This window comes from Daktulosphaira vitifoliae, unplaced genomic scaffold, assembly GCF_025091365.1.
Source record: "Daktulosphaira vitifoliae isolate Bord-2020 unplaced genomic scaffold, ASM2509136v1 Scaffold_4, whole genome shotgun sequence".
In the NCBI taxonomy this organism is placed as follows: domain Eukaryota; kingdom Metazoa; phylum Arthropoda; class Insecta; order Hemiptera; family Phylloxeridae; genus Daktulosphaira; species Daktulosphaira vitifoliae.
This window is the reverse complement of record NW_026099575.1, coordinates 40,285,624-40,298,191: the sequence shown is the minus strand read 5'-3', so window position 1 is coordinate 40,298,191 and position 12,568 is coordinate 40,285,624. Positions and strand designations below refer to the sequence as shown.

The 12,568-nt window shown below is 25.9% G+C and overlaps 1 protein-coding gene across 1 annotated transcript; it reads left to right on the top strand.

Moving 5' to 3' along the window:
- Positions 1-6,415: 6,415 nt before the first annotated feature.
- On the top strand, positions 6,416-7,906 carry LOC126906311 (uncharacterized). Its single transcript, XM_050686849.1, has 3 exons — positions 6,416-6,945; positions 7,029-7,292; positions 7,378-7,906. The coding sequence occupies exons 1-3, from the start codon at positions 6,564-6,566 to the stop codon at positions 7,773-7,775; spliced, it is 1,044 nt and encodes a 347-aa protein (XP_050542806.1). The 5' UTR covers positions 6,416-6,563; the 3' UTR covers positions 7,776-7,906.
- The last annotated feature ends 4,662 nt before the right edge of the window (positions 7,907-12,568 follow it).

Here is a 12,568-nt window from a genome sequence, read left to right as displayed (position 1 = left end):
AAGTAAAAAATGTAAAAAATAAAATTGAGAATTTTCACACAATAATAGCATTTGGTAGCCATTTTCACCGTGAAGACAAAATAAAGTCCGAAATTTTTTTTTTACATAATAAAGTAGATTACATAGTGATATGATTTTACTATATAAATCAGTAAAACGAAGAATTTTATTAATTTGAAGATGTTTAATCAAAAAAAGTTTTGAAGTATACTTTGGCTATAGCCATATTTACAGTGTGTAATTTTGAGAATTTTGTTTAAAATTAAAGAGTTTTTCCAATATTTGGTGATTATAAGTTGAAAAGATTAAAATGTATTTATGTCAATTAACATTATGGAGGGGGTCTATTTTCTCTCACATTGCAATAACATTACTAATTTCTCCAAAAAAAAAAGTATTTAAAAATTCCATTGGTATAATAAAAAAATAATTTCAAATTTATTTGTTAATTTGAGATATCATATTATACTGATGTAGTTATCATTATTACAAATTCCATTTATGTCTAATTATATTTTAAATAATTTAAATAAATGATTACTATCAGTGTTATTTGTTCTTAAAATTAAAAAATTAATTTGCGCTATAATAACAATAACTCAATTTTTAATTATTTCTCATGTCTATAGACAAAAACACTTATTTAAAAAACGGTAGCACAGTGGTGTCGAGGCACAGTGTGGGTGAGGCATAGATGGGACAAGTATAGATGATATCTGACAGTGATTAAAATCACTATCATAAGAAACGCTTCGATGCAAATCTGTAGATAGTGTTTCATTTAGAGAAGTTGGTGGATTATTCCAAAAGCAACTTAACTCTAAGTCTTATTTCTTTGATTATATCCTGATTAGTAGGTCTTTGATTTTAAAACATAATATATGAATAAATACTAATTATAATTATTAAATTTAGTATACAATTGATATCCAGTAATTTAATATTGTAATTTATACGGAGAAATTATAAAATAATGAAAAAGTTATATTTTGCTTTACTTTTACGTGTATAAAAATTTAAAGGGCTTGATACAATAATTATCAATAAAAACTGTTTGTTACTATAAATGAATGCACTGGACTTCAAGGAACTTTCATCAGAATCAAAAATATACTTTTCTAAATCAACTTTTTGCGATGTTTTATATGTGCAATTAGACTTTTTCTATCTAAATTTTAATATTATTACTTATTATTAAGAAATAATTAAGAACAAAATAAATTGTTTTAAATTAATATTGATTTTGATTATTAATATGTTAAAAATAAGGAAAATGACATATTTAACCTATTTTTTATAATATTAATCATTTTATAGTAACTTTTGGTGTTTAAGAAGATACTAAAATTGAAATTTGAACTGAATTAATTTTAATGTTTTACTTTAACTAAAATAACCAATAAATAGATACGAATTGTAGTCATTTGACGTATCGTTGAAAAAAGTAGGTCAAGTTAGAGCAGAGAAAATAAATGATAGTCACAAAAAAATATCTTCTAAGCTTTGCATCGAAGCGAAAACTTAAAATATAGTAAAATAATTTTAATACGAATAAGAAATTTCTTCTTGCAAGAGGCGACTAAAGTGATGGGATCTTTGATCTTTATTGAAGTTATTGAATCTAAATGAGATAAAAATCAAACGAGTTAAAAATTTATACTAATTTAAAAAGAATTTTAAAAAAAATGCAAAGAATCCATGTCCACATGCGGGCTGGAACTTCGTACCCCAAGATTGTAACACACAAGTTCTACTAACTCGACAACCGTACGTCGATACCGTACATTGAAAAAATTGGCTATTTATGCTAGTTCAAATTACAAAGTTATTTTTCTTGATTTAAATGAAGCAAACGAATTTAAATAAGTTTAATTTTCTATGCTATATTAATTTTTCATTTATATAATATTTATGAAAATCTGTACTCCCCTTGTCAAGTATTTTAAAATAAAATAAAATACAAAACCCACAACTTTAACACAAAAATAGCAAATTTTTGAATACGGTAGTCATTTTAACATGAAGACAAATCCAGAGGTCAAGTTTTTTTTTTCAAATTAAAGTATATTACATAAGCTTTATTTTAAGATATATATAAAAATGACAGACCTTCCGGAACACTTTGAAAAGTTAAGTTGAAAAAGTTCTACTTTATATATGCATTTTTTATATTTGAAGACCCCCCATATATAGGGAAATGGTCCGATTTAAAAAAAAAGTATGTCCAATAAAAGATGTATATAAATACTACTTCTCATGAAAAAATTGTATGGATCCATATATTTTTTAAAAAGTTGTAGCACTTTAAAGTAAAAATTGTAAATTATAAAATCGAGAATTTTCATACGAAAATAGCATTCAGTAGCCATTTTCGCCGTGAAGACAAGTCCAGAGGTCAAATTTTTTTTTTTCAAATTAAAGTATATTACATAAGCTTTAATTTAAGATATATATAAAAGTGTCAGTCTTTCCGGAACATTTTCAAAAGTTAAGTTGAAAAAGTTCTACTTTCTATACGTATTTTAAAAGGTTTGCACCCCCCCTGTATAAAGGGAAAAGGTCTGATTTAAAAAAAAAGTATATCGAATGAAAGAGGTATGTATAAAATATTTATTGTTAAAGAATAGAATTGATTCATGCATTTTTTAAAAAGTTATAGCATCATAATTTTTTTCAAATCAAAGTATATTACATTAGCTTTAATTTAAGGTATATATAAAAGTGTCAGTCTTTCCGGAACATTTTCAAAAGTTAAGTTGAAAAAGTTAATTTTTTGTAAAAAAGTTACCATTTTGAAACCCTTTCTGTGGGCTGTTAAAGGGTCAAATGTTCACAAATATATATAAAATAATAGGTAAATATCTAAGGTATTTATAAAAAAAAAAGTTATTTTGATTCGATCATTTTTAAAAAAGTTATGGCAATTTTAAGTAAAAAAAATTAAAAAAATATCGAAAATTAGCGATTTTTAAATTTGTAATTTTTTGGTGGATTTCCCCCGTTTATGGGGAACGAGGGAATTTTTTTCAATTTTTGAGGGTAATATCTTTGACTAGATACGATTTTTGATCTCTTGACATATTGTTCATCAAAATCGGTCCAGCGAGAGCGTTCACAGTCACAAAAAAAAAAAATAACTAAAAAAAAAATAAAACAAATCATAGTAAAATTAATACCTTCTCAGCTTCGCATCGAAGCTAAAAAATATTACATGTTTTATAAAATAACATTTTGTAATAACGCAAGTGTGTTTTTTTTGTTGCCATTGTAAAATATTTTACTTTATAATAGTATAAATTAGAGTGAATCGATTTTATGAATTATTTCGATATCTCATACGCAAGTTATACCTAAAAAACATAATTTAAATATTAAATATTAAATACTTTAAAAATTTATTTGTATTATATTGAGGGAGTGATAGCAAAAGTGTTGTAAGTCTTTTTTAATAATTTTATAAGATAGTCATTTAAAATTTTTTTTCCCCATAAGAACCAATACAAATATAAATTTTTAAAATACAAAAATTTTGTTACATAACATTATTTTATTTCTAATATTTATACCAAAGAAAATGTGAAATTTGATATATTTATATTCAGATCAAACTCATTTTACCCAAAAATTGACTTGTACTATTTTCGCTCAAGTACACATAATTTGATTCATTTTTATAACTCCTTATATTGCTGATTTTACCAATTTGTAAAAGTTAATATTGTAAAAGTTGAACTACTAATTTAAGGAACATCATTAATCACAAAATCTTAATAAGTTCATAAGTTTTCAAAAAAGTTCTTTACGATTACGTGTACATTAGATTAAACATGTATTTAGTTATGTATTCGGGAAATCATGTATTGTAAAAATGATGCATGTCAAGAGTTTACAAATGCATTCTATATACTTTAAATAGTACATTTACCTATTTTTAACTTTAATTATATATATGTATTTTTTTTTCATTCTTTATGTATAAATATAAATTAAAAATTATACCGTGTTGGTTTTTACTTTTATTTCGGGTAGGGGGCAATTTTGGGTCTACTATCGGTTCAAAAAAATCGATAGCCGCTCTTCCCATATGGTCAATAATATCGATCGATATTCAATATCAGTTTGTACCAATATTCTTCCTATGTTTTGGCTACTACTACTGTATTTAAAATTAATGATGGTAAAGCAGATAAATAACATTTATCTTGTGGCTTGTGCTTCATTTAGTAATTGTGCCTCATGTGGTCTTAAATTAATAATTAAAGACCGGATTCTCTTAAAATAACTGAACTATAATGCTAATTTTCTTTAAAAAATAAAAAGTATTCTCCAAATAATTTTTGACTTAATTTTTATAAAGCAAAAATATATATTATTTAAATAAAAATATGTAATTCATACATTTATAAAAATATGCAAAATTAATAAATTTATGCTTTAATTTGTAATTTTTCAGTTGTATACATAGGCTCCAATTAAAATTACAGGCTCAACAAAAATCAATTGCAATTTAATGCAACCGTTTATATGAAATAAGAATAAAAAAAAAAAAATGAGTTACTTTATCTTAAACCTGAAGGATCTTGATAATAAAAATAAAAGCACAATGTTTATAATTTGAATAGTTAGTTTTCATACAAACTAATCAGAAAAAATCTATTTTTAAATATTTTTTGTAGTTAAAAAATTTTACAACAAAAAAAAATTCGTCAATTAAAAAAGTGCTGACTCATCAAAATTTATGAAAAATATCCTCCCTAGAAAAATGTATAGGACCACTTATTGTTATATATATTTATAATTCTAAATAAGTCTGTAAAAATGATTGATGATGATATTTTAAAAACTAAATTTATGAGTAAATTTTGTAATTGTAGACTGTAAGTACAGTGTGACCAGGCTACCATTTAGCAAGCGGTTGCTTCTAATAATAATGCTTTATTTTAATTTTTCTAAATGTTTTGTAAGAATTTTCGTGTATAGAAAAATACTTACTTTTTCTAAAATAACTGAAAGAATACTACAAAAAAAATTAACTTTTTTATGTATTGAATTAAAAAATATTTTATTGTACATTATTAAAATAACAAATAGAACTTTAAAGATCTAGAACGCAATTAAAAAATGAATATTACATAGACAGTTTCAGCATCTTCAATGCTTTCAATGCAAGACCAACTGTGCCGCTATTGATGTAGTATTCGGGAAAAGGCTATGTTTCGCCCTCTTGAGTTTAAAATAACTATTTTTACTTTTAAAGAAGTATTATTAGTAAATAATTGTTTATTTTCCGTTGGAAATTCATAATCAAAATCGTTGTTCTTTAAATTCTACAATGTTACTATTACATTTAATTAAATTTTCTACTTTGATACACTTAAATTTTTTTTTTTTTTGCTTAAATTAAATATCTTATATATTTAAGTTGTTCCTTGTAAAATTTATTACAATGTTTGAAATGCAGAATTATTAGAAATATCAGTTATAAAACGTATTTTTTTTTTTAATAATCATAGTTGACAGAAATTCCTAATGTAAATAAAAATTCTTAAAACAATTGGTTATTATGGACACTAATCTAACTACTAGTATTTATATAGATCACGAATGAATATCAATGGTATTACAGACTCTCGAGAAAAAATTGTCATGTATCGTATTTTGAGTAAAAACTGAAGAAGAAAAATTAGATTAATATCTACCTAGTATTGGAAAATGGAATACTATAAGCGAGAATGAATTATTTTATAACTAAAAGGCATTTTTTCCATATCATAATTTCTGCAATGTTTCAAAAATACATAAAAAACAAGAGTAATGTTACAATAGTATACTATTCTAATCCTAAATCCTGTTCTAGTTCTCTCATTATATTCAACTTACCTGCATAATTACAAGAAATATTTATCAAGTTCACAATAATCACTTTTTTATTTTTTTCGAGAAAATGTAGTTAAACCATTTCTTAAAAATCCGATGGAAAAATTTAATTAAATTTTACATAAAGTCCACATGGTTTAGACAATTGGGTTTTTCCTTTTCTTAGAAAATTTATGATAATACGGCTGTTTAAAAGCAACTCCCTTTGTCTGGATTTTTCACGAATTATTTGATTGTAGACAAAAGAATTGTATTTAAATTATTTTATAAATCAATTTTTTACATAATCACAAAATATTAAATTGAAATTTTAATGAAATAATCTACTAATACATAGCACTTTATTATTCAATTAAAGCTGTTCCATACATGTTACTAAGAAAAATAAACAAGCAATTTTTGTACGTTTCCAAATATTTAAAAAAAATATATTTAATTTAGTTTTCTGTTAATAGTTTCTATGGATAAAATTTTTTATTTGTAAATTAGCAAANATATTTAATTAAGTTTTCTGTTAATAGTTTCTATGGATAAAATTTTTTATTTGTAAATTAGCAAACATTTTTACTCTCAGGTTATCTTTGAGAATTTTTTGACTTTCAACATTATCATCAATTTTTTTAATTATTCTCAAAACTAACGTCGTTGACATTTTCAAGTTTTAATTATTGAAATTATTTGTAACGATGAGCACGAAGACACAAAAATTGTTTGCCCAGCTCAAAAAATTGCGTGGAAAACCTACAATTCCGTTTAAGAAACAGGCTCCTGTCAATAAAAAAAAGTGCTTGAGTGACAATCCTAAAATTGAATCCAATATTAAAACTACAGCAAAAGACATGCCTAAGCGTTCGTACCGCAAATCTACTCGATCCATAGCAGTTCCAGTAGAAAACTATGAACCGTTCGCCAAAGAAATAATAGAAAAAATTGACCGATCACGTGCATCTTATTGGAAGGACCCTCACGAAATACTCGTAGAACTGTTTTCAACACAATTTGACGAATCATCTACGAAAAGAAAAGTCGAACATGACGATGAGACTTATGTAGTTGAACGTCAAAAAAGTATGAAATAAAATTTTTAATCATCGGCTATATTTGTTAATTTTTCCAATAATAGTCATGCTTAATTTGTTAATATTTATCAGGTTACGAAAATATGGATATACATCCTACTAATTCGGTTAAGTCGACTGAACTATGTAATAGTTCACAATCGTTGAAAAGGGCAAATACATTTGATGGATATGAGCCATCGAAGAGGTGTAAATACTCAAGCTGCGTAGAGTTTCACTCGAGTAAATACAAAGAAAATAGAGTAGTGTTGAAAATAAGGGCCACATCTTCAACATCTGATTCAGACGACGAATGGAAAAATAAAGACGATTCAGAAACTGACTATGATTGCGATGGTAAAAAATTGATTTATACACTTTAATGAAACACATTCATAATAATAATATTTTAATTCGCATTTTATTTCTTAAAATTCAACAGGATTTTTCTCTAACACAACACGGTCTACAGACGCTCTCGACGCATGTAAATCATCGAATAGACTCAAATACTCGAGTAGCGTTGAGATTTACTTGGCCCAACCTGATGAATTGGAAGACAGAATAGTCTTAAAGATTTCAAAAATAAATTCTTCGGACGATTCTGATTCTGAATCTGATTCTTCTTCTTCTTCAAGTTCTGATTCTAGTAGTGATTCTGATTCAAGTTCTGATTCTAGTAGTGATTCTTCTTCAAGTTCTGATTCTAGAAGTGATTCTTCTTCAAGTTCTGATTCTAGTAGTGATTCTTCTTCAAGTTCTGATTGTAGTAGTAATTCTGGTTCTAGCTCTGATTCTAGTTCTGATTCTGATTCTAAAGAACATTCAGAACACGAATAAAATTTTAATAGTTTAAAATTATTTTATAATCCATCAAACAGTGTCGAAGAACATTTTTAATTGAGTTACCTCCCCAAGTTATTTCATGTAATCAAATTTGTTAAACTTTTAAAACTTTATGTTCCTTTTATCATCCCTATTAAAATCATTAAATTATCGTTATTTTATAATTTGTTTTTTAACATAGAAAAAAATACGAACTGTACAAATTTCGTTTCTTGCCTTTTACCTAATTTATTTTATTGTTATACATTTTTTTTTTCTTACATTTGTTTTTATTTCTCTAAAAATTTTTTGTTACTATATTTGTTTTTAATAAATTTATATGTTTATGAGAAGTTTTTTTGTTTTAAAAACTAGTATGACTAGAAAAATAAAGAAGTATTATTTTAGTCTATTTTTAAAATGCTAATTATCAAACCAATATATTGAATTAATTTTACAAAGTAGGTTAGTTTTAATAAAACCTACCTTAAAAGAACATGTTTTGATATTGTAATTATTATGGGATGTGCGATCGAGAATTGGTGCTCGTCTGTCGAAATGTTGGCTATTGGTCACGGTCTCTAAGGTAAAATACAGTTTGCATGGGCGGTCTCGAGCAGGCTACTAACATATACCCCCTCCCCATCAAAAAAAAAAAACATATGTTCTTTTAAATAGGATTAATGCAATTGTAAAGCAACTCATTTTTATGTCTTGCATGATTATAAAAAATACAGAAATATTTTTTCATTATTAAATCAATTACTTTAGATCAAATTTTTTTTGTGACTTAATACACCTTCTTAATATTACTGTATCCATTGTTCTCTTATAATAATTTGAGATCTTAGAAAATACACACTTTTTAACTAAAAAGTCAAAACTATCATAGTTATGAAACGTAAGTTACCAAATTATTGTCTAAATCTTTTAATAGTATCACTAGAACTTTAAAATAAATTGTGTATCATTAAATTTTTATATAAAGACTAATTTTTTGTTTTTATGTTACATAACATACTAGTTATCAATGATTGTTTATTAGATATGCCTATAAAAATGCAGAATACTTTTTGAATAGACCTCAAATTTCGATATTTAGGTTTGTATGCACAAACATATAATGTCTTTTATAGAATATGGCGTTAACACGAACAAGACAATTCCATTAAACGCCTGGTTGTGTATGAAACTTGGCGCACTTCTACAAGTTGTAATAGAGGTTTTTAATTACACGTTTGCTTCCAGCTGGCGTCTTTTTCAACCATACGTCAAAAGAACAGAAATCATATCTCGTTGAAGTCATTGCCCTTAAAAACTACCTAATTTTTTGTAAATGAGGAAAATTCCACAAAAAAATTTGATTTTTAATATTAGTAAATTTTGACATTTTTAGCTTCGATGCGAAGCTGAGAAGATATTGGTTTTACTATGATGTGTTTTTTTTTGTGTCTGTTACCACTTTTTCTAAGCTCTCACCGAACGGATTTCTTTCAACGATATGTCAAAAGATCACAAATCGTATATAGTCGAAGACATTACCCTTAAAAATTGAGAAAAAATTTCCCTCGTTCCCCGTAAATGGGGGAAACCTCCAAAAAAATTACAAATTTAAAAATCGCTAATTTTCGAAATTTTTTCAATTTTTTTTACTAAAATATGCCGTAACTTTTTCAAAACTGAACATATCAATATAAATTTTTTTTTATAGATGCTTGATATCTTTACCTATCATTTTATATATTTTTTTTGTAAATTTGACCCTTTATCTGCCCACATGGGGGGATTTAAAATGACAACTTTTTCACAAAAAATTAACTTTTTCAACATAACTTTTGAAAATGTTTCGGAAGGTCTGACACTTTTATATATATCTTAAATTAAAGCTAATGTAATATACTTTAATTTGAAAAAAAAAATTTGACCTCTGGACTTGTCTTCGTGGTGAAAACGGCTACCGAATGCTATTTTTGTGTGAAAATTTTCGATTTTATAATTTACATTTTTTACTTTATAATGCTATAACTTAATGAAAAGTGTATGGATCAAATACATTTTTTTATGAGAAATAATATTTTTTAATAATCCCTTTTTCATTCGACATACTTTATCTTAATCAAGATATTAATAAGGAGCTAGCAGATCATGTAGCTTTTAGAATAATATACCAATTTTTTTTAAATTAAACACTATCTAAAGGTTTGCATCGAAGCGTTTAGTTTTGATAGTGATTTTAATCACTGTTAGATATCATTAAACTTGATCCAACTATGCCACGTCACCACTGTGCCGCGACCCCCCTGTGCTGGGTTTTTTTGTTAGATTTCCGTATTCCATTAATATTTTCATTAATTTGTTGTTGATGAATGTGAGGCACATAATTATATGTATTTAATAGGTAATGATAATTTTTTAATATGTTTATTTATAAGCTGACACGTTGTGTTTTTATGAATTTTATTTGTTTGACACATATTGAAAGAAAATATTTTTATTTTCAAAATTTCTAAGTTAAGTTATCGTTTATTGTGTTTCTCATTAATTTTCCTTTTAAATTCCAAATTTGTTGATCAACCAATAGTGCACCCGACAATTGTCTTAGAGATATAAGCTACTTTAAATATTATTAACTTATAGTTGTATGTATGTACGTGACTGTTTTAATAACAAATTATGTCCATATTTTTATAATAGAATTAAAAACTTATACTTATTAATAAAAAAAATTTAATACTCATTAATAAGAAATTTGTGTAAGTTAAGTTTAAAATCATATGAGTGATAATAAACCATTAAAATATTTTACCGATTTTTTTTATCTATGAAAATGAAACTAAAAACATAAATACAGTAGAACCTCATTAATCCGGACCTCATTAGTCCGGACTTCGCTTAATCCGGACAGCTGTCTAATATTACGAAAAATACGCAGTTTATGCCGTAGACTAAAATAAACATAATAGCAAGTTTCTCGAATTTACCATAAGTACATATATTCTTATCTACCGTCATTAAAGTTATCATAAACTATGTATTAGTAATTTATATATGATTATGTATATGCATTATGTTGATATGTAAGTTTTTTAATATGTAATGTTTTTGCTGGACCTAATATCATGTTGCAATACATACATATTGTATATCATATATAGTAACACGGCCGCCGGGGATTGACGGCCGGTTATAGAAAGTGTACCGGAAATCATGTGAAAAAAAGAGGCACGGTACGGGATTAGAACCCGCGACCCAAGGCGTCGTATAGACAAACCTTACCACTAGGCTACTGTGCACTTATTATTCAGATCCCGATACACTTTCATTTAGGTTGATAACGTGATGTGCGGCTGAGGGAAACACGGTACCGTGTCAATAGTAATTAGTATAATATAATATTCTTAAATCTATAATACGGACATGTTTTTGGTTATTTTGTTTAATCCGGACTTTCATTAAATCAGACAACCTAGAGCTCTTATTAGTCCAGATTAATGAGGTTCTACTGTACTCATAAAAATACTTTACAACATGAATTGTTCAAATATTTACTGAAAACCAAAAATTTAGACTTATGGACTTTTACGATTTTTACATCTTTTACAACAAAAAAAAAACTCAGCACAGGGGGGTCGCGGCAAAGTGGTGACGTGGCATAGTTGGATCAAGTTTAATGATATCTAACAGTGATTAAAATCACTATCAAAAATAAACGCTTTGATGCAAATCTTTAGATAGTGTTTAATTTTAAAAAAATTGGTGTTTTATTCCAAAAGCTACTTGATCTGCTGGTTCCTTATTAATATCTCGATTAAGATAAAGTATGTCAAATGAAAAAGGGATTATTAAAAAATATTATTTCTCATAAAAAAATTGTGTTGATCCATACACTTTTCAATAAGTTATAGCATTATAAAGTAAAAAATGTAAATTATAAAATCGAAAATTTTCACACAAAAATAGCATTCGGTAGCCGTTTTCACCATGAAGACAAGTCCAGAGGTCAAATTTTTTTTTTTCAAATTAAAGTATATTACATTAGCTTTAATTTAAGATATATATAAAAGTGTCAGACCTTCCGAAACATTTTCAAAAGTTATGTTGAAAAAGTAAATTTATTATGAAAAAGTTGTCATTTTAAATCCCCCCCCGTGGGCAGATAAAGGCAGATAGCAAATTTTTGAATACGGTAGTGATTTTAACATGAAGACAAACCCAGAGGTCAAATTTTTTTTTTTAAATTAAAGTATATTACATAAGCTTTAATTTAAGATATATATAAAAGTGTCAGACCTTCCGGAACATTTTCAAAAGTTAAGTTGAAAAAGTTCTACTTTCTATATGCATTTTTTATATTTGAAGCCCCCCCATATATAGGGAAATAGTCTGATTTAAAAAAAAAGTTTATCCAATGAAAGATGTATATAAATACTACTTCTCATAAAAAAATTGTGTTGATCCATACACTTTTCAATAAGTTATAGCATTATAAAGTAAAAAATGTAAATTATAAAATCGAGAATTTTCATACAAAAATAGCATTCGGTAGCCGTTTTCACCACAAAGACAAGTCCAGAGGTCAAATTTTTTTTTTTCAAATTAAGGTACATTACATTAGCTTTGCCCTGTGGGCAGATAAAGGGTCAAATTTACAAAAAAAATGTATTAAATGATAGGTAAAGATATCAAGCATCTATAAAAAAAAATTTATATTGATATGTTCATTTTTGAAAAAGTTACGGCAGTTTTTAGTAAAAAAAATTGAAAAAATTTCGAAAATTAGCGATTTTTAAATTTGTAATTTTTTTGGA

Bases quoted from the DNA above. Each gene is read 5' to 3' on its own strand.
- LOC126906311 (XM_050686849.1), top strand. From the start codon at position 6,564: ATGAGCACGAAGACACAAAAATTGTTTGCCCAGCTCAAAAAATTGCGT. The intron at 6,946-7,028 runs GTATGAAATAAA...AATATTTATCAG, and splicing joins TGTAGTTGAACGTCAAAAAA to GTTACGAAAATATGGATATA. The intron at 7,293-7,377 runs GTAAAAAATTGA...AAAATTCAACAG, and splicing joins AACTGACTATGATTGCGATG to GATTTTTCTCTAACACAACA.